This window comes from Diadema antillarum, unplaced genomic scaffold, assembly GCF_040938485.1.
Source record: "Diadema antillarum isolate AM-2024a unplaced genomic scaffold, OU_Dant_1.0 seq00001657_RagTag, whole genome shotgun sequence".
In the NCBI taxonomy this organism is placed as follows: Eukaryota; Metazoa; Echinodermata; class Echinoidea; order Diadematoida; family Diadematidae; genus Diadema; species Diadema antillarum.
Genome location: NW_027272357.1, coordinates 1 through 22,239, shown reverse-complemented (window position 1 = coordinate 22,239; position 22,239 = coordinate 1). Strand labels below are relative to the sequence as shown.

General features: G+C 39.1%; 1 protein-coding gene across 1 annotated transcript in view; it reads left to right on the top strand.

Moving 5' to 3' along the window:
• Positions 1 to 21,845, top strand: part of LOC139711409 (paired mesoderm homeobox protein 1-like) — a 41,669-nt gene extending 19,824 nt beyond the window's left edge. Inside the window, exons 2-3 of the mRNA XM_071623292.1 lie at positions 8,663 to 8,871; positions 21,498 to 21,845. Coding sequence (XP_071479393.1) covers positions 8,663 to 8,871; positions 21,498 to 21,845 — 557 coding nt within the window. The remainder of the gene's footprint in view (positions 1 to 8,662; positions 8,872 to 21,497) is intronic.
• The last annotated feature ends 394 nt before the right edge of the window (positions 21,846 to 22,239 follow it).

Here is a 22,239-nt window from a genome sequence, read left to right as displayed (position 1 = left end):
TCACGTTAGAAATCTACATACCGTAAATCTAGGATATGTTGACATTTGTAGACAAGCGAGCGACAGTTGTATCTCTCGAACAGTTTATTTGGTTGAAATGCGACATTTGCTCCCCCCTCACATACGAGCTGAGGAATTCTGGCCGATGAAAAGTTGAATCGATGCTGTCTGGTCGGTTGACAACGGATTCGCGGTTGGTTATCTTTAACACGCAACGCGACCGCACAACATTGTTCGCATGTCAATTGCATTCACGCGCTAGGGGCCAAGTTTTCGTTTTACCCACCATCTTGTCAAAAATGGCTATTCCCCTCATTATTTTCATCCTGATTCACAGAACATTGTGCTTGAGGTAAATCCTTTAAACCTGTCAATAAAAGTATGCAACCGCTAATGCACTGTGTTATATGTTTGGTGCACTGTAGGCCTATACCGTTACTAAGGAGACCCCGATATCATTCTTTACTTGTGGCTATTCATTAAATCATTATTTAATTTGGTTGAGTTTATCTTCCTATTAAGATTATACATGCTTAATTACATAAAAGGCCAATCTAGAAACTCGTGGACGATACATTGAAAATGAAAATATGACACACAGAAGACACACAATTCATATGATACATAAACCGATCATTATAGATATTTAAATTCAATTGATCGTTCTCAGGTATTTCGTAGACTTTACTTTACTTTACTTTACTTTAGACGTGTGCGGTTTTATCACGCTGTGTGTGTGTGTGTGTGTGTGTGTGTGTGTGTGTGTGTGTGCGAGGGACAAGTGTAAGTCCTCACAGATGTGAGAAGGTAGACGCTTTTGCACGGATAAATGTTTTCATTGTCCTCACTCGTCGGCTATTCGTAAAGACATCGGCAGCGCTCGGCATAGCTCGAAACGCAGCCGAGTTGCAGACTGGGCAGTGATTATATCATCTTCGTACAACCTTTGTTTCCTCGGCTTGACTTTTCAAACCAGTTTCACTGCTGTGAAATTGCCAACCTTTATCAAAATCACGCTACTTGTCTTCCTATGAATCAACCAGAATTTCATATCCTGATGAACCCTTGGTATACTAAACGGGGATGAAACTTTGGTAGACAAAACGATAAATGGATATGACTTCTCTTCAATTTCTCGGACAGAGACGTTTAGGGCCTATTATGATGATATGCACACATACTTATCATACATATATCTTCACAGTCAATTCATGAATGAATTTCAGTTTTTAAAAAAAGCGTTATATATTTTTAGTGTAAATGAATCAATGTAGCCTTTAGAGAAGTTGTGTTATAGGTAAAGAGCACATACTACAAATCATTTCATTTGGGGTCCTTTATGATATCACTCTCCCCTTATTGTTGGAGAGCTCCAGTTAGCCAAGAGATGTATTTCGCAGAGGTGTAGATATACAAACACATTTAACGAACATAACGATACCAGTCAAACGATACAACATTTGATGGCACAACGCACAGTGATTTCCAATGCAGACAGGTATATGAAATACACTGTATACACAGGGAGAGAATAACTGGGCGGGAGATGTTACATGTATTATGAGTTTAAATATTGCGATTATTCTGTACAAAAATGATTCCAGAAAAACGACATAACTTAAAGAAAACAGCAAAACAACTTTACAAAATTCTGCGTGTGGCATATTTGATGACTCGTCGTTTACTTCTTGAAGTGCATCAGTAGTTGCACTGTCTACTGCGATGGATTCAACGAGTGAGTCCCATCCAACCCAGTTGTCTGTTGCCATAACCCGTCCTACGACTGTTAGTTGATATAATCTAGCGTCACGTGATTGTGTAAAGTACAAAGCTTATGGTATGTGAAATAGATCACTTGCATCACAAAGAATTCTCATCCCGAAAGGATATTCATTAATTGTAAAACGTGATAGCTGTGTGTGGTGCAATCACCGAATTGATAAGCGCCATGCTGAAACAACCACTGATACCATTTTGAAAATTGACCAGTAGGAAAAAATAATTTTCGTTATTTTGTCTCTCTTTTTTTCACGGCAGCCACAGTGGATATCTCACGAAGAACGTATTGCCAAGACTGAAATGTATAATTATAGGCCTACTTAATACCTCTCCAGTGGAATAGATTCATCGGTTTCGTTCCTTTACTTTCGTTTTTGACAGTATTTAACGATCTCACATGTTATTATCGTGGGAGCTATTTTGGAAGTTATACCCTCCTTGATTCCAATTTTGTGACGGGTGTTCGAGAGCAAGCTTCAAAAGAACATCGGGACTCATCTCAGGCATTGTCTCCTTACCTAAAACAATAATTGCCACTTCAAAAATCATCCACTGATATCTGTACATCATTTCCAGCCATAGTTCCTCTTACGATTCCTTGAAGAAGTTTTTTTCTACTGGGCAGCGTTTGCTACGTTCGGATCATGAAAAAAAAAAGCGCTTTTACCTTTTCATTAATGTGTGGTCCGAAGTCATAACGGAAGCGGACAGTGTATTCTTTCTCTATTTTTCCCCCCGGCCTTTATACAATAACTTTTTATGTGAGATGGAGTGAGATTCAGACACGGAGGAAGTATGATGACCTTGTCCCAAAAATACGACCACAGCCTGATTTTTTTTTTCTTCTTCTTCTTTTAACGGCCTTATAGTTGAGAGCTCCATAACCCGCTGCACGCGTTCGATTCGTAGCTGTCTGCACGCGTGGAACAACTGTTCGGCCCAGCGACGAACGGCAGCGATGGTAATAGTGGCCGTTTTGGCGGGCTGCGGACGGTCTCCGTAGCCGTGCAGTCGCGTCGCCCGCAAAATTGGAGGACATTTCTTCAATTCACTGCCAGAAAAACACGATAAATTAGTAGATCTCACAACAATTCCCCCTCCCCAATGGAGACAGATTTTTTTTTCACTCTCTCTGGGGAGCTAATCTCCCCGCCTGATTCGTTTACTTACTGTCTCTACGTACCCTATTATATGCTCTCGTCTGCAACACGGAATTCAGTGCTCGTCGCAAATTGATCGCAAAAATTTGAAGAGTTATCAATCGTGCTTGCGAGAGATTGATATTATGAAAAGGGAGAAATAACTCTAATGTGACACTGTTCTCTATCATTTTTTTGAGCTTCAAGGACGGACATTTTTAATATTTTTTCCATGTACGACAGCATACTTTGATGGACAAGATAAAATGACCTTCTAAATTTATTTTCATCAAACGGAAACCATTGATCAGTCTTGTATTTCCTTCTCCCTTTATTTCTTTTATTGTACAATAATGAATACATAGAGATAACTAGTTGTGACCAGTTGTATCAGAAATACACAAGGAGTAATAGTTCTCACATTTCAATCCACCCAAAAACACAGAAAGAAATAATGATTGCTCTTATTTGTGCGACTGAGTTACAAATGATTTTCCTCTTATTAATAAAGATAGCAATACTTATCAAAGAGACGAATGACATTTACAATTCATACATTCGAAACAGAAAAAAAAAGTCATATCCCAATCGGAGTGCTATGTCGAGATTATGTGGTGGCGGGGAAAACTTTGGATGACGGTGATCCTTTCATGTCCTGTAAATTTTCTGCTCTGACTGTCGCCTTTAACTTGAGTGAGGGCGTAATTCTGGATCTGTAAACTGTCTTTTGTCGCCTCCTGTTTCAGCATTTGTGTGTGCATGTTTTCGTGTCATTTTTGTGACCTAGATATACCAGTCTATGGTTGCCAAATCTCGCTTTTGACGTTTGCTAAATGCTATCACTCAGTGATGTGCCAAATTAGTTTACTGGTAGAAATCTGACTGTTACATCTATTATATCTTGACCTACAAAAAATCAGGAAACGTCGCGTTTGCTCTTTGAAAACGTTGAAAGAGAATAGATTGTCGGATTTCAAATGTCACGATATTATTCGACGTGGGTGGTATTCTTATTGTCCCTCCCTCTACTTTCCCCCCGTATTTCCTGTCCGGGGACAAAACAAACGCCTGGTGCGGACAACCGTTGAATTAATCGCCAATAAGCGGGCATTGTTCGTTAGTGCATCATCCACTTTAATCGCATGGCTCCTGGACTCATTACTGATTTAGGTCATTCTGCCACCCCTTGCTCTCCGATCGATAGAAACACCGATCGTGATCGATGACAGGTGGGATTTAGAAATCAGGTTTATGGGAGTAGCTACAAAAAACACAACAAAAAAATCGAACAATTCTAGTGATATGTGTTTGGAACGGGGTGAAAAATGGGGAAGTAATCAAGAACACATATCTATGTGTGTATAAAACCAACGTAATGTAACCCAATCCTGAGGGATTACAACATGAAAACGGTGAATGCTGCGAAAGATGTGAATGCGAAGAGAAACGCAAAATGTACAGAAGATGTATACCGACACGAAATCAGCTTGTGCACACTGTGGCCATTTCATCTTCTAGCAGTGTGTGTCTTTATGTAACACAAATTGTCCACATTATTATTCGAATAGAAAGGAACCAAATGACAATGATACTTCCTGCTTGCAACAGTGTGTAGGCCTACAGTCTAAACATACATGTAGTTATGTCAACACCACACTTACGCAAAATTCCTGAAGTTGGCAATAGTATAATCAAGGTTAGTGTGTGTTTCTTTCTCTACAATGCGTGGATGTGTATACTTAGATATGCATAATATACAATACAAGAAATGATAATACATTTACGAGGGCAACCAGGGTAGGCCTATACATTGGATGTAATTCTTACGTGAAAAAATCGCAGGACTTCTTAAATCTTACAAAATGGAAAAAGGTCAACTCCTTCGGCTACCAAACCGACCACTGACCACATATTAACTTAATTTGCGGGACCATTACATACCCGACAGGTGTGGAATTACACTTGATAAATATTCAACTCTGCTTGAACTTTTGCGGCCAAAATAGAAGAAATGCAAAGAGTAAAGTGGCAGCCAAAAATTGGTGAAGATGCTCACCCTGGATAAACGTGACCTTTTCCACAGTCTGGCTGCGTCTGATAATTTCCAGAATGTCTGTGAACATTGGTGAACGTCGCTGATGTTGTCTCGTCACGTTGTAAAAATTAAGGATACAAGTCATGCAGAATTTTTCACAAAGCATGTTAGGTTTCTAGAAGTGACAAAACACATTACGAAGAAGTTCACCGAAACAAAAATATCATAATATGTATAAAAGGCACATAAGGATGCATTGACACAGATCAATTAGTTTTCATATACAAACCAATGGTTGTTTGTCTTTGATTGGGGAATATCGGTAGCAACAATAATTATACTCGCCATAACTCGTGGTATGTGTTTCTACCCCAGACAATGAATTCCCTCATTCCCATTCCAGGTCAGTTGATGCTCTAGTTCATGTCAATCTCTCGGTGTTTCTGCGCTATGTGTTCCTGTGCTGTGCGCAGTCTTCATCGATAAGATGTCCGTTGCAGGATTCAACCTGTCTTATCATTGGATGCTTGCAATATTTTACTCTGGCTTACTTGTCTTTACCCTTTTTGCACTGTTCTCCATCATTCTGATGATCCTGAGCTTTTTTTTTCGATGGATTTATTTAAAAATCACTCCCAATTATCACATAATTTCTTCTGCACATATGAAAACATCAATGCAAATCGATGGACTGTCAGACCAAGGAGATGTGGGTCAGATCAAGTTTCTTTGGTAACTCAGGTAGATGGGCACCGGACTTTGGAGAGGACGTTTTATGGAGATCCCTCGTGTGAGAGGAGCGCATATCATGTCATCAAATAATAGTATAGGCCTACATAAAGTACTTTTACTCCACGCCAAGGGAAGGGTGACGAACCTCACAAGAAGTGGTCAATACTGCGCAATACTGGAAACAGGTGGCATAAAGGTGCCGGTATTCTTACCCCTCCCCAATCCCCCTCTATTTTTTTTTTTCAACAGAGAGCAAGAGCCAATGGTCAATAAAAGGTATTTCATCCATGTAACAAGAAGCACGGGAAATGAAGATTAACGAGTTTCCTTTGAAACGGACTACACAATCCCGACTTTCAATAATGTCCCGCGAAATGAAAGAGGGTTCGTCCCAGTTCTTATTTGATGACAGTGCCGGTGCGGTCAGCCTTTGGCAAGCGTGTACCCAGGCGGCTTTTGCCGAAGCTGCAATTTGTAATCTCGAAAAAGTAGGTCAGCGAGGCACGATCATCTAGTTTGTTCGATGACCAGTATCGAATTCTTTCTTGTTGTTTTCATTGTTGCTGCTGCCTTTACAAACTTTACAATCGTTCAGATGTATTGGTGGCTTGTTGTTGTTGTTGTTGTTGTTGTTGTTGTTGTTGTTGTTGTTGTTGTTTTTGCCGATATTTCTGATGATTTTTTTTTTCGAATATTGCCGAGTCTGTCGACACAGAGACGGCCAGGCTAAATCATGATAAACCTTTTCCTCGTTTTTTTCTGTACTTTACAAAATACCTACGGTACTTTGAATTCATTCTCAAAAAGATAGTTGTTAACTGCTGTCTAACATAGGATAATTTAAATTGATCAGTCTAATCTGAATTCAACATTGAATAACATCCATGAAATCTGTGAACAACAACGATTTGAGTTGATATAAAGATTACATATCAATATTAGAATGTATTAACAAATGCCACACAAACGTGTAGTCATGTTACCTTATTCTTGTTTTAAGCATAACCACATTGACTAGAAATCTGTCTCCTTATTTAAGAGTAAAATGAAATGAGGCCATTCGTAAATCCTCCTCCCCAATCTTGCACTGGCACCTTTTTTTCTTTTGTTTTTGTAAATCCTATAAGAGGGAATTATGATACTTGTTCGTTTTGTTACAAGGAAAAGGTTGTTACCTCATCAAGCATCATTATCATTGTGTATGTTCATTGTGACGGTCCCTGCTACAAATTTCAGCCGTTATGGAAGAGAAAATGCAATACAATGTATTTTACTGTATCTTGTATATCAATAACTCACTGATTTTTTTTAATGATAGTATTTTTTCGTATAAATTTAGCATACAAAAAAAAAAACTTATTATCGTGTATTCGTTTGTGTATTGTAATTTTGAAAAAAAAAAGTTGCAGAAATTATTGTAATTGAAATTGAAAATATGAGACAATCAATAATTGATAAAAATGTTGAACGTTGCTCCTAATGAAGAGATCATGCGCAGTCCAGGGTTCGAACTTACGATCATCCTGTGTAAATATCTCGGGCTAAACCTCCTTTATGTACTATATCGCGTTGCTCCGACAGGTCAGGCTAAGACATTTTACCCTCTTTCCACTCTTACACATTCTCTGTTCTATCGCGGCAGTATAGCCACTCCCTGTTATAGGAAGAGTTAACTTTTTTCTCATTTCACCCGGCAGAGTTCGGGGCTAGCTAGTAATCATGTTTGACATTCGCAGAATTGATCCGGAATCTGGTGTCGAACCGATCTGCGGCAGAACACTGAGATTTTGTCGCAGATCTTTCGGGAGGGAAGGATGACCAATATTAACCGAATTTTCTTCAATCAAGCCGAGAGGCACAGAGTTTGCATTTTAAATGCGCATGGCGCGTTACATCCTCCAATTCACCATGTCCGATATGACAGACCTTTTTATGACAAGTAGTGATTTTACAAAAGATCTCTCAAAAATGTCTTTGTGAAGTTAACTGATGATTTCTGGTCAGATATACAATATCTGCTGGGGTTTTTTCTCCCTTTTGACATTATAGACTACCACACATCAAATTATCGGCTCGACATCATGTGATTCAGCCACATGACTTTTTGTGATAGATAAGCAAAGAGATGTCTGACTAATCAAATCAACCGAACAGCCAAGTAACCTTAGCAACATATTTTGTACACGGCCGTGGTGTATCCCCTAGTGGTTTCCGCCAAATATAGTCAAAGCCAAAGATATTTATTTTGCCGAATTAATAGATGGACAAATGAGAAATGTAGTCCTATACTCTGCTAAAGGAAATTGTAATAGGCAAATTTGTCAGAAAGCAGAGAACACATGACGCACTTCTTCATTTGCAAGAACAAGAATAGATGGGATCGGATATTCAAATCGATGAAAGTGATATCATTCATTATTTTTGCTTGTCAAGAAATTTCTAAGCAATTTAACCACGAATAGCTCACTGAATATGCGGTCACGGATGTAGCATGTGGGTGAGAATATCATCACTTCGATTCCCAAAATAAAATCTGAAAGGCTTAAAAGGTTAAACTTTTTGATGCAGTTGTTGTTGCCTGTCAATTAGGATTGTTTGCAATAACTATTACTGTTAGTTTTACAAAGGATGTACTAGGTGAGCTGTAGTTCTTCATATTAAAGTTTAATGGTATCCATCAGGGTTCAGGCTTGTAAGAAGTTTTTTTGTCGGAAGTGCTTAATGTATGTAAAACTACTATTAATGATGATAATGATAAAGAGCAATAATTAGAAACCCCTGACAGAAAAATTGTACCCGGTTGACAGAGAAACATATATTAACCGAGTTGACATTTGAAACAATGAACAGTATCAATGAAGATAGCTAGTGTAAAAATTGTGACTGCTACGTGGATAGCCGATACTTACAATCCAATTCCTTCTTCTCTCCCAACCCCCCCCCCCCCCCCAATCCAATTGTCATTTCCAACAACCAGGGTTGCTCGATGACGGCTCGTGTGGGTCACTATCCGACAGTAACGGCATCATCTCGGCCAAGTCGAAGCGACAACGTCGAAACCGGACAACGTTTACCACGTCGCAGCTGGACGCCCTGGAGAAGGTGTTCGAACGCACGCACTACCCCGACGCCTTCCTCAGGGAAGAGCTGGCGAAGAAGGTCGACCTCACGGAGGCACGCGTCCAGGTCAGTAAAACAAAACCTGCAGACAAACAAGTAAAATCCTGAACAAACAAACAAGACAACATGCTTAGCAAATAGACAAAACAAATCAGTATGGAGGATTTGACATTGATAGGCCTACTAGCTGACGTGCTAACGGGAAAGTAGATAGATGGGACTGTTGGAAGGCAGTGATGTTGATCTTTCAAGGATGTTGTAGACACAAAAAGGATACAAAGACATAATCGTCCTGACATCATCAGGGACAATAATCCTCCTGCACGTACCTGCATTGGCGCCAGAGTTCAAAGCACAGTTTTGATACTGAACTGCTTTGCTCAACAACTCGATAGGGAAGACTAATCTTGCGGCAAGAAGGCGACGCGTTGAAGCTCGCGCAGGCGCCATGCTGAGGACGAGAATGAGTGAAGGCTACTTGTAAAAACTCGCCAAGGCGCCTTGCTCAGGATGAGAAGGACGCACGCTTAGGAAGTTGCTTAAAGAGGAATGCCGCACCAGTTCAAAGTTATGATCAAAATTGCGTGAATATTAAGGAAGTTATAAAATTGTGAGGTTTCACCAGTTATCACAGAACAGTTCTTGAAGAGCCGATATGAATATTCAAATTCGTGTGTTGATGATGTCTTGTACAAAGTCTCCAAAATAGAGCGGGTCGTGATATTATGAAAGCAAATCCGTATTCTTCTGTCTCAACTCAACATGTTTATGTTATTTTGGACTAAGAATTTCGTGAAAATCGTTATAACAAACATATGAGTAGAATGCATTATACAATATTGTATAATCTTTCCTAAAATTACATAGCCGACATTTATAACATTTCGAGAAGAATTTTGAATGATTCACTTCGTTCGAACCAGAATCTGGATCTACCTATAGGCTAAATTCTAACAGTTGCAAAAAGACCTTTTTTCTATAGCACATCTTGTCAATTATGCACAACTCATGGAATCCACTCAAAAGCTTACAATGGAAAAAAAAAAACATGAAGTCATTCTGAACAAGGCCAGCATAATATAACAGACAAGACAGAAAACAAATAAACAAAACAAATACAAAATCACTAGAACATAACTTGACTGGTTAACACCTTAAAACCTACGGAACATGGATGATAAAAACGTTGATTGAATAGCTGTAAAATTGTGCTACTAATGTAAAGGATGCATTTCATCATCTGAGGATGGTGATATTCAAATTCATTATTGTTTATGACTTGGTAGAACTCCAACAAACAAATTTACAATTTGCGGTTAAAAGAATACAAAGAAAGAGCTTTTTTCATGATCCAAAGAATTCCCACATTAAGGGCCTTAAGGTTTGCATACTCGTCAAAAAAATGGAAAGGAGACAGTGCGATAGGATTTAAGACGTTGGCCCCTGTCGCATCTGTAGCCATTGACAATAATTTCTGATTAGTGCAGCGTGAACGAGAAAACAACATTTTAGCCATGTCCTCCTTTGTGATGTACTTCTCCCTGAATTCGAATTGAAAGCAACGCCGACCGTGACCGGGAGTTCCACGTTACATCCTGTCTCTGTCTTTCAAAAGGTCAAAGGTCAGTGTCAAGGCCACGTCTTGCGAAGTAATCGAAATTGACAGAATTTGAGGAGAGAAAGGCGGGGGGGGGGGAATGGGCTACCACACATATGTTCTCTGATGGGATGGAAATACCTTATTCTTCGATGTCTTGTGAAAGATAAAACTTCTGCGTACTCAATTTACGGATAGTGTCTTAGGATACTTGTATCAAAGAAACAAGAAAAAGTAAACACACAAACACACACACACACACACACACACAAACAAGCAACCAAGAAGCATGTGTCGGTATAGGAAACAACTAGTTTTTGCCCTCCCCCCCCCCCCCTCCAAAAAAAAAAAATGTTTGAAAATGGACTCGTTTTGTACGACAATCGGTGAGATCCGAGGTCTACTTGAAATAGATGTGTGGATATATTGTAAAGTGCAATTGTATACTTACAGCTGATTACATGTCCCCGTGGCTGCTGTCATGACAACTGCAATTATTATAACTAACGGACTTTTTTGTGCAAAACTTATTAGAGGAAACCAAGGCCCAGACTTAAAGGGATCGTATAGTTTTGGTTGAGCCTTAACTTCAGGTTTTTATTATTTTTAGGTGAGATAGTGAGAAACCTCCTATGAAATATGAAAGAGCATGTAATTCCAAGAGGGATTTAATATTCATTTGATGAAAATTGGTTTTTAAATGGCCGAGATATCCAAAACAGAGCGATCCTAATAAAGTGTGGGACCCACATTTTATTACGATCGTTTTGTTTTACTTTGTTTTTGGATGTTTCAGCTAATCCAAACCCGATTTTTATCAAATAAACTTTGAATTCCTCTTAAAGTGATATGCTCTGTACAATTTCGTAAGTCTTTTCTTGGTATCTCGCAAAAAAGTTGAAGCCCAATTTTCATCTCCACCAATACTGTACCATCCCTTTAATGTGGATTGAGTGAAAGCAGCAATGTAGAACACATCAGTAAAAGTTTGAGGAAAATCGGACTATTACTTCAATCAATTCAATTCAATTCAAAATGATTTTATTTCAATATAAAGTAATGCAAAGTAATATCCATAACGCTTACATGAGTACATAATATTTAAAGGAACTTTGAATCAACAAAACATGAATACAATTTTTTATAATGATATCAGCTCTGGTTTGGACAAATAAACAAGTAAGCAATACAATCTTAGTTTAAAACTCTACACGGAAAAGAGGAATTCGATAAATCATATCACTCATATTTTCACTTTTCTTAAGATAGCTGGATAGAGCACGTGACTTATCTCTTTCAAAGCGCAGAGGGAATGATGTAACCCGCAACATATGTCAGTACCAAACTGATGGAATTATTACTTTTCATGAAAGCAAAATTTGGTGAAATTCTCCTTATATTTTCTAAATTTGATTGTCCAAAATGATGTCATGAACCGTAGTAGTCTTTTCACCCAGCAACAACAGCACCGAAACTTTTACAATTCACAACTTTTGAACCGATCGTCCGATTTTCCTCAAATATTAGCTGATGTGTTTTACTTGTAATGCTGTTTTTATTCAATCCACATTTAAATCTATTTGGCTTTGGTTTCCTTTAGAAAAAAAAAATCAACTTGGGACTATAAAGCTTTATGTCCGGATGGCTGTACATAAAATTGGTGTGAGTATGTGTTTAAGGCAGAGAGAGAGAGAGAGAGAGAGAGAGAGAGAGGGAGAGATGAAAATCACGTGGATCAGTTTGTTCTGATTCTCCGCTTGTCTTGGTATACAGTAGTTGATTTGGCAATGCATTTGATATCATTAGAAGAAAAAAAATCCTTCCAGCTCAAAAACAACGTGCAATAATTAATCTTTGCAGTATAAGGCGGTAGGCATGAGAAAATAGATCTTAGATTCCGAATCCCAATACTAGTATTACGGTGTTTTCTCTGATTCATGTAATCTGTGGCCGAAATTTGTCTAAAACATTTACTTAACGAGACGGTGTAATTTCAAATAAAATTTGAAAAAAAAAGCGTATGAATCAATAATGAAAGTACTGTGATGACGTCATTGTTAATGTCTGCATGCCCTGAGGAAGCTTTGATATTTTCTTATATTACACGAAGACACAAAATTAAATCACTGCATCTCGACTTTCACTATTTAATTCGGAGAACTGTTTCACGTCCTGTCCATTGATGCTTCTCGTCTGAACTGATAGTTTTGATTTTGTGTCTTGATTGAATGTTACCTGGGTGAGTCAGAACTTTAGGCCTTCAACAACTGATCCATCATAACATTGCAAATCATCTACAAAAGATTTTTTTTTTCTTTCCTTCATGGTACCCAAAGCTCTTTACACTTTATTTACTTGAGCTGTCAGCAAAACAGCGCCCACTTCCTGGTTTGCCTTGAATGTCGGCATAAAAAGGCACATTCACGCGAGGAAAACACCTTGCGCTGGAAGGTTCAATGTTACGTGAAATTTACTCCACTCGCAATCTACCCACCATAACGAAATTATGACGTGGGAATAGTCTGACTTAGTGGGATTTGTTTTTCTTTCTACACAAGAAAACACTGCCCGGATCCAACGTTTCTCAGGAGAATAATTAAAGTGAATTAAAGCCGCGCACGAAGAAGCTCCGCGTCTTTTTCCCCCTCGGCCACCCAGCAATTCGAGGTCGTCGGCGAACTGCTCGGACATCGGACACAAACATCGTCTATTCGATGTAAATTGTGTCCAATATTTGGACTAGCACGTGGTTGACCGGGAAACCTGAAGGCCTGAAAAAACAGTGTTCACGTATGAAAAGCAGAAACAAAACAGAACAAATGCAAAGTTAAGAAATATGCTCTTTTCGTTCAAAAAACGAGAGGTGACGCCTTTACATACTCCTCGTGGCACGTGCAAATATTGTTACAATTATTATCTTTATCAACAGAAAATGAAGAAAAATCATTTTAGAGTCACAAATCTATACAATATCATCATGTATCATCAAAATGATAAATCCACCCAGATAGAATAAAGTCGTACGACGGCATACTAAAATCTATTCAGATTGAAACTGCGGTATATACAGACTTAATAGAACCAATGTCGATCTCCCCTTAAAAATGTGGTTTGTTACGACCGTCCTCCCTCCAAAAAAAAAAAAAAAAAATGATCACGATGCATGATACCTTACTAACCTTGCACAGAGTGGAAAGCCAGGCCTGGCAAAAATTAAGTCCGCGATCAACATTAGTCGGTTGCCATGGTGACCACCTCTCTGTCTATCACCTTCCTCCACAACAGCGTTGTAATCTGGGAAGGGAGTGTCTGATGGAAAACAAAAACCAAACAAACAACAACAATGGGAAAAATATAACAACAACCTGTTTGTGTCATTTTTTTTTTCTTTTGTGACACAACAGAAATGACCTCGGACAAAGTATGAACACATTTTTCTTTTCGAATGCTCCTGTTGTTGTTGTTTTTTTCTTTATTTCGCACGGCTTCATTTAATTTTTTTGTCGCGACTTGCCTTTTATCAAGGCGTAAAGATGAGAAGCTCACTCATATGCCTTTGCGAGCTTGCAGTTACTGAGATATATGAAGAAACCATGTGAGTGGCTTGTGTCATTTTCTCGCATACTGCGACATTGCCACCAGACGAGCGTATGGTCGATTGTATTTCATTGTTGCTAAATGGGAAAGTGGGCCTATGTACCTTACGGGGGGGGGGGGGGGAGAGATAATACTTCCAGAATGTCACGTATATTAGGCTTAAACCTTCCAAACATTAAAGAAAAAGATTCATAGATAGAAAGAGAGGGAGACTTACGGAGGGGGGGGGGCGGATCAGAAGAGAACATTCTTCGATTCTTGGCTAGCAAGCGTACTGTGGACAAGAAACGTGCAGATGCGTTGTTATACAATGATAACTTCACATCGGGAATAGTGTCGCGGGTCTAAACATCTAGAATTCCTCCTTCCCTCATTACCGAAATAAAATATTCCCCAGAAGCTATAGCGCAGGGGGCAAGGCGTACTCTGCACTTTTGGCGTGAAAAGCGACGAAAGGCAGACATCAGTTCGTGCGATCTTTCGATAGCATCGACCTCCTCACCATCAAAGAAGATACTGCCGAAAAAAAAGGACGACAAAAACAAAGAAGAAATCCCCGCTGAAATTATGAGACATGAGCACATAGTTTTTCTGCGGTGTTTATTTGCACCCGTGCGTGTTCAGTGTCACAACGATACCGACTCCCGTTCATCTTGGGCCCGAGTGAAAGATATACGTGTGGCTCACCCGAGCGAGGGGGGCATTGAGCCACAATTAAAGCGGGCTGAAGTGTACTTTGGGGATAAATTAAAACGGTTGAAACGGGCCATAATTTAGGCGCAGTATCGATGCTCCATGAAGATGTGTGACATATAGCAGAGTCTTTCTTGGGCGAGCAAAGAAGAGACAAGGGGGAAAAAATAAGCAGACAGGTTACGAAATCTCCCACGAACACACAAATTAGGCGAAGATGTGTATCATCAATGCTAGATGAAGTGTTTCATAAATGTAAATCACATGTATAAACGTGGATCACGATGTGTGTACCTCCAACATCAAGCTTGTTAGATACTGATTAGGAGAAATATTTCCACATGACATCATGAAAAACAATAAGCTATTCGTAGCAGCAAGTGTCATCCAAATTTTTGTCTCCTATTATGTCATTATTTACTAGTAGCTCTTTATTTTGATAAGTATATCTTGCACTCTCATTGAATTGAATCGAATTGAACTGAACTGAATTGAACTGAATTAAATTGAATTGGACTGAATTGAATCGAATCAATATGGAATATAATTATCGTAATGTGTGTCTTTTTTAAGAAAGCAAGGTGAGAGCATACATGTAAGTTTGAGATGTTTGATTTCATTGTTTGATGTCTGTTGATTTTACGTCCGAATCCCCGAGGCTTTGTATCAATCATCAGTCACTTGTGTTTCGCAGTACCACTTTGAAAATGAAAAATATGGTTTCTTTTTTTTTTATTATTGCCAATCGTCCTTCGGCGAATCCTCTCCTACTGCTCATGCCAGTTTAAGAGAAACAATACGAAGAGTCAAGAGAGCATTGGCCAAGGAAACATGACATGAATAATAATCATAAAAGTAGTAATAATTGATGATGACGATGATGATGATGATGATGATGATAGTAGTAGTAGTAGTAGTAGTAGTAATGATAATAAGAACAATAATAGTAATAATAATAATAATAATGAAAATAATAATAATTATAATAATAATAGCTATTATTATCATTATTATTATTATTATTATCATCATCATTATTGTTATTTGTTATCATTATTATTGATATTATTATTATGATGATGACTGGGAATTCATATTGCGCAGTTTCTATAGGAATATATTCAACTGCACATGACAATATAATCAAAATAAAAGAGACAAACAGATTGGTAAACAAATAACATGAATCAACTCTTAACTAAAGAAAAACTTACGATATTATAAGAAGGATTCAGAATCAATGTGGTAGTGATGATAAAAATAAATTGAATCATACCTAATTTAAAGTATCAGGGAAGCCTATACAAATGATCGGCAAGAACAGTTACTAGTATCTGAAGAAGAAGGAGGCGAGAATTACTTTCGATGTGCCGAAGATACGTCTGTGATGTTCAATAACCACTAACTTTGACTGCGAGGATTGCTAGTGTATTTACCATTTGCAGATGAAACAAAAACCCAGCTTTAGTGCTTCAAAGTAGTTTTAAGATATGAGTTAGCGATAGAAACAACCAATGTTAAAATGCATATCAACATAATCAATGTTAAGTATTGTTGAATATACAAAGTGTGAATAATGATTGATATAAAATTGTTTCTGGAATAAACCGTTCACAGTTATGGTTTATTGAGAAAAAGGAGGTACCATATCTCCTTGTATTTTAGGCTTTATTGTGAAATTTCTATATGATTCTACAGGACGTTTTGTGATACAACTAACCTACACACATGCATCAAATGTGATAACTGGGATTTTTTTTTTAATCACTGCTTCCAATGGTAAACAATACCTTTGATATGACTAAAGGAAATTACTGCGTAGCAGTGGATTGGGTTAGAAATTACGGGGCCCCTGTGGACAACCGAGCGAACCTGCGGAGAAAGGTATAGCGGTCAAACCTGATGGTCAGTCTCCGAGGACATGTTAGAGGCAAGGTTTGGATACCAGCCCACGTTTCGGACGAGAGAGACATATCGCAACTTCGCAGGTCTTGACAAAACCTCCTAAAGAAATGCAGAAAAGAGGGGGGGGGGGGGAGAGAAGAGGAACAGAGCAAGTACACTTTTTAACAAGTGTCGTAAATTTGCACCGACGAAGCGAGCGAGTGGCTGGGAGGTGAAATGGCCGTTACGGGTCAGGTCAAGTGAACGCCTTTAGCGTGCCAGCCGCTTGGTAACGAAAACAGTTTATTGTTAGACAATCCGATGTGGATTGGAGTTTGTGTATGGGGGGGGGGGGGGGGGGAAGGGGAACACCTGTTACCTAACTCAGCTTTACGCCATCATACCTTCGGGTGATGATAAGTAGAAAAAGTGTACTGGTTTTTGATAATATTTTTCTTCCACTGCCAAAGACGTTGCGCATACTGAACGATGACCTCAGAGTAGACAGGAGATTAACGAATCCTGTATCCATGATCAAATTCTAAGAGTTGGAAAATAATTGTTCATATGAGGTCTTGTTAACTTACGCCTCTCTCGTGTCAGGTTTACCACATCCATTTTAAATCTCTTCCGCCCTCCCTTTCTTTCTTTCTTTCTTTCTCTCCCCTCCCCCCCCCCCTCTCTCTCTCTCTCTCTATCTCGTACATTCTAAATGAATGTATCATGTAAGCAAACATATTAGAGTCCTGTAAGAAAAACAAATGATCAAGTGAGCACGTGGTTACTTCGAGAAAGTTTGGATTACTTTTGCGCTCATTCCATGATCTAAATGTGTCTGAACTTAAGGGAGAAAGGGATAGATGTGAGAGGATATCTGCCCTTCAACACGAACAGAAAACCAGGTGATTTAAAGATGTCATAACTTTTCGGCAAAACAGCAAAGGATGTGTAAGGCTATCTACACTTTAACGTTCATACGAAAGTAGAATTAAAAAGTTCTGCAATTTTTTGAAGTAAGTGATCAGCTCCCTCCCCCCCAAAAAAAAAAGAGAATTAATAAAATAAAATCTCCGCGATGTAACAAATTTACCAGAAAAAAAAAAACACGCAAGAGTACTGCAGTTAGGAAATTTGATATAAATAACATTTTCTTAAGACAGTTGTAACACTCGAAGTGGTCATATCTCGAAAAATATTTTATGTGGTCATAATGGTCTGCAATAAAGTTTTCTGTTTGTTGTTGGTGCTGGTGGTATTGAAATTTACGTTTTCATATCCTGGTTACTTCTTTTTCATATCTAGCGAGATGAAGCATCGTAACCGCGTTATTATACAAGAAAAACTCCTAACAATAAGTTTGTTTTTAACGCCGCATTTACAACGCTACAGGTTATCTTGAGCTCTCCAATAGTTTTCCTCGTCGAGGTATAGTCGTGAAAATGGTGCACACACACACACAAAAAGAACCATGAAGATCACCTTAGGACCTGTTCACTCCAACACAAATATTTGGAGAATGACGCATCTCTTGCGAACTATGATTTACTGATCAGCGCGTTTTTTAGTTTCGCCGCATGCGTTGCGTAGTGTCGTTGTAACTTTCGGTTATAAGACCGTGATAGTTCACGGACGCGTGGCCTTTGATTGTGGCAAAACCGCCGAGAAGAGAATAGTTTATTTAAGATGGAATCGAGTATAAAGTCGAGTGTTCCCTTGCGGTGAAGGATGAGCAGCGAAAAAAAAAAAAAAATGTGATCGTTATACCTGAGGGGAATCGGCTGTAACAATCGGCCTTCAGGGACATTCAAGAGCGTTGGGAAAACAACGCAAAATATAACACAGTTTCAATTCTCTCGCTGGAAGGTGAGACAACGCCTATTAACCCTTTCTGTGCCAGGGAGTCAAAATGTGCATAAATTTCACGCATAAACCTATGGACTGGAAATTGACGTGGCATGCAGAGGATTAAGGACAAGAAATCGCTTTGAAGCACAATCTCAACAAAATTTGTGGAATAATACTCGTCCTTATGACATGAGCGATGAAAGGGAATGTGCTGAACAATATTCGAATGTCTATCTGCGTCTGTATTTATAGGTAATGGTAGTTCACTAAAGTTCTGTTGTGCTTCCCTGTAATAGTCGTACAATTAGCACCTCAATTCAACAATCGACAGTACTGTTCAGACAAGTTTCCCCTCTCATACTGTATCCGTTCTGGTATCCCGCCATCTATCGGCTCTTTAGCTCTACGCTTTTGCCTTGATCTATAATGCTAATACACTGATCTCTATAGGAAATATTCTCTATACAGCATGATACAGATCAGTGTGCCAATAACGCAGGAAAAATGAATGAGTACCGTACAATCTGCCAGCAGATACTTCTCCCCTAAGATTAATGAGTTTTTCTTTAGAAGATGCAATAATAATGAATTCAAAGAGTGATTGTTGTTACCAAAGTTGGTGATGGTATAGGTTGTTGTTATTGTTGTTGCTGATGTTGTTGTTGTTGTTTTCCAGTATGACAATGACGTATTTTGGCAATAAGTGTTTACCCCATAAGCAACCCAGGAGAGTGTTGCGTGTGATGTGACTCTTCAAAGCCTCACAGGAATCCTTCGGGATGAATAGTCTGAAAAGGTTGGTTGATACTTCTGATAACAGTCCCCTCTTTCACGGAACTCTTGCTGTAAGATTAATCTGGTGTCGCAGGGCTGGATTTTTTAGTTTCCCCCTCTGTTGCCGAGCAACACAGGAGAACATTGTCACACATTCAGGCAACCACTAGGAGGTACTAGGCGAGACTTATAGGACCTCATTGTTTGTACACAGGTGATGATTATGTAGTAGATCTGGAGCTAACAGCCAAGAGCAGTTGTCTTCATTTCAACTTGTGCGAAATTAGTTTCCATGTTGTGTCGTGACAGACTGCCCCTTCATCTTTAATCAGAGAAGAGAGGTATACAGGGCGGGGAGAGAAACATTATAGAACACTGCAATGAAGAAGATTGTCAGGGCGAAAAGGCCGTTAAGCATTGCCAAGAATATGACTTAAACTGTCAAATCCAGTACTCGATGGTTTGTCATCGTTCCGCTTTGAACTATGACGAAAACTTCGTCACCTGTTGCTTTCGTTATTGTTCAACATTTTAAATGGACGAAGTCGCTTGTGTGACGTTCAACCGTTCACGCGTTTGATGGAACAATGACAACATTCATTTCTCTCAAGAAAAGCATTCCATTCAGATGGGTGCTATTAAAGATACATTTTTATCATCATTCAGAAAATACATGCATATGGACGAAAGCGTCATAAAAATCAATTTCTTTTTCCCCGCGCTCTCCCTTCGATTCTTTTCCCATCATATCTCTTGGCTCACTCCTTATGCTACCAGCGAAGACGCCTTGCGCAGAAATAATGTCAGATGCTATTAGGTGTTCTGACTAACACATTCTTCCCGCTGCACGCCTTTTGACACATGCGATACGTGAAGTGCCAATTGGGTGAATGTGCGAGCGTCCTTGACAGTGAGCTTCTACTGAATACAGTGTGGCAGACGATACTTCCGTTTTTCATTTACGATGACCCGGTCGTATCCGCGAACATTTTTTTTTTCCGATTCTTTTCCACCGAAACGGGGAATTTCTGATACCATTGTGTCCTTTTGAAGACAGACTTATGTCATCCGAAGTTAGCACCAGGGCTATTCTTAATATATATACATTTATATATATATTGGACAAGTCGCCGGTTTTGCATTGACGCAAGGAGTGACTAACTGAATTGTTGGAACAGACAAATCGGTTACTTTCACGCCCAGTGTATGGAACGAAACATATTCACTTCTTCTTGTACATGTAGCTAATTGGTGTGACGTTCACACCAAAGCTTTTCTAGGACATTCTATATGTGGTTAACAGAAAGGCTTAATGCCATGGCGACTGCAATAACGACAAGCAGAAAGATGGGAAAAAGAATTTTTCATCACTGTTTCCTGCTGAAGAAAAAAAGGATACACACACTTAACTCAGCAGTCTGCCTGTGCATTGATAATCATTACATTAATCACAATAAACTTAATTACTAAAAGTGTTAAGTAAAAAACAGAATTTTGTCTTGCCAAATTGACCGTTTTGGTCGTTAAGGATAATCGATTACTCTTATATGAGAACACACAGACTTAATTCCATACTACATGAGCTCTCAAAGCTAGCCGCTCTGAATAACCACGCAAAATGAAATCCGTTCCATAGCTGAGGGTCAGGCTGTGAAATGCACTTTGTCAGAAATAAGTGGCACATTTAATTAATTTCCACTTCAAAAAGTAATCGTGCTCGACGTAACGAGAGATGAGGGATTAGGATTTCCCAGGGACGTGTGACTAAATGGCTTAGACCAATGAAGGCAATATCAATATTTTGCATAGTTACTGAACTGAGACCATTATCGTCTTTTTTAACTCTATACCTCAATCTTCAACAATATAATAAGTGGCATAATCTGTTGACAGTAATAATGAGGGACCTACAGCTTTGATTTGAGGTATTTTCATGAACAATTGAGCCTTTATAAGAGGTCGGCTGAGCAAATCATCTATTACACGATCACAATAACAATTACCATGATGATAGTGTCTTACAGGATATACAAAAGGGTCACTTCCGAAATGAAAGGGGGAAACACACAGACTATTACACACAGTATCTTGAATTGAATTGAAATCTTCACTCTTTAAACAAATCTTTATTAAGGTGGGGTTTTTTTTCAAACTTTATTAAGTTATCAAATCTTTATTAAGTTATCAATGCATGAAATAATATTAATTAATTTTTTTTTTTTTGGTACATTGTGTACACCGAAAGCAACTGCGAAACGTGTTTTTTATTCTCCAAAGCAATTTTTCTGTTTTCATTCGGTAGGTCTGGTTCCAGAACAGACGAGCCAAGTTCCGCCGCAACGAGCGAAGTCTTCAGGCAGCTAAGGCCGCAGCGGCCCGGCGCCGTCCGTACAACGGAGTGAATGTGGAACAGCCTGTGGCGCCACGGCCTTGCACCACCACCGCCGAGCTCGGCGCCTCGTGGAACTCAGCCGCAGCCGCCGCCGCCTCATACGGCCGACTCGCCGGGGTAATGTCCCAGGCCGCGGCTGGTCACATGTCCATGATGAACATGAACGCCCTGGAAAATGCCGGCGGACTCAGCTCGAGCTGGGCGAATCTAAGATTAAAGGCGAGAGAATACAGCATGCAACAAATTCCACTCATCTAGGACTGCAGCAGTATCAATGGCAACATTTATGACGTCACACTGGATGCAAAATGAAGAACCTTCATGTGTTTGTTTGAAAAAGCGTATAGTCATTCTATAAGGACCCAGGAAATCTGAGTAACAGCGCATTTTGTGGACCAATCAAGCTTTCGTATTCAGGGATAAAGACAAGCATGAAGTAGCAGGAGAGATTTGTGTTCATGACAGAAAGATTCGGGACTTCGTCTTGTCAATGTGACACCAAAAAAAAAAAATATCAGAAGTCTCAGTCAATGACAGCCACACTGGAAAGAGTTCTTCAACTGTTATTTTTTTTTCATATCCTAATTTACATCCTGTTCTAATGCTTGCAATATAAACATCAAATGCTCGGATATAAGCAGCAAAAGCTCGA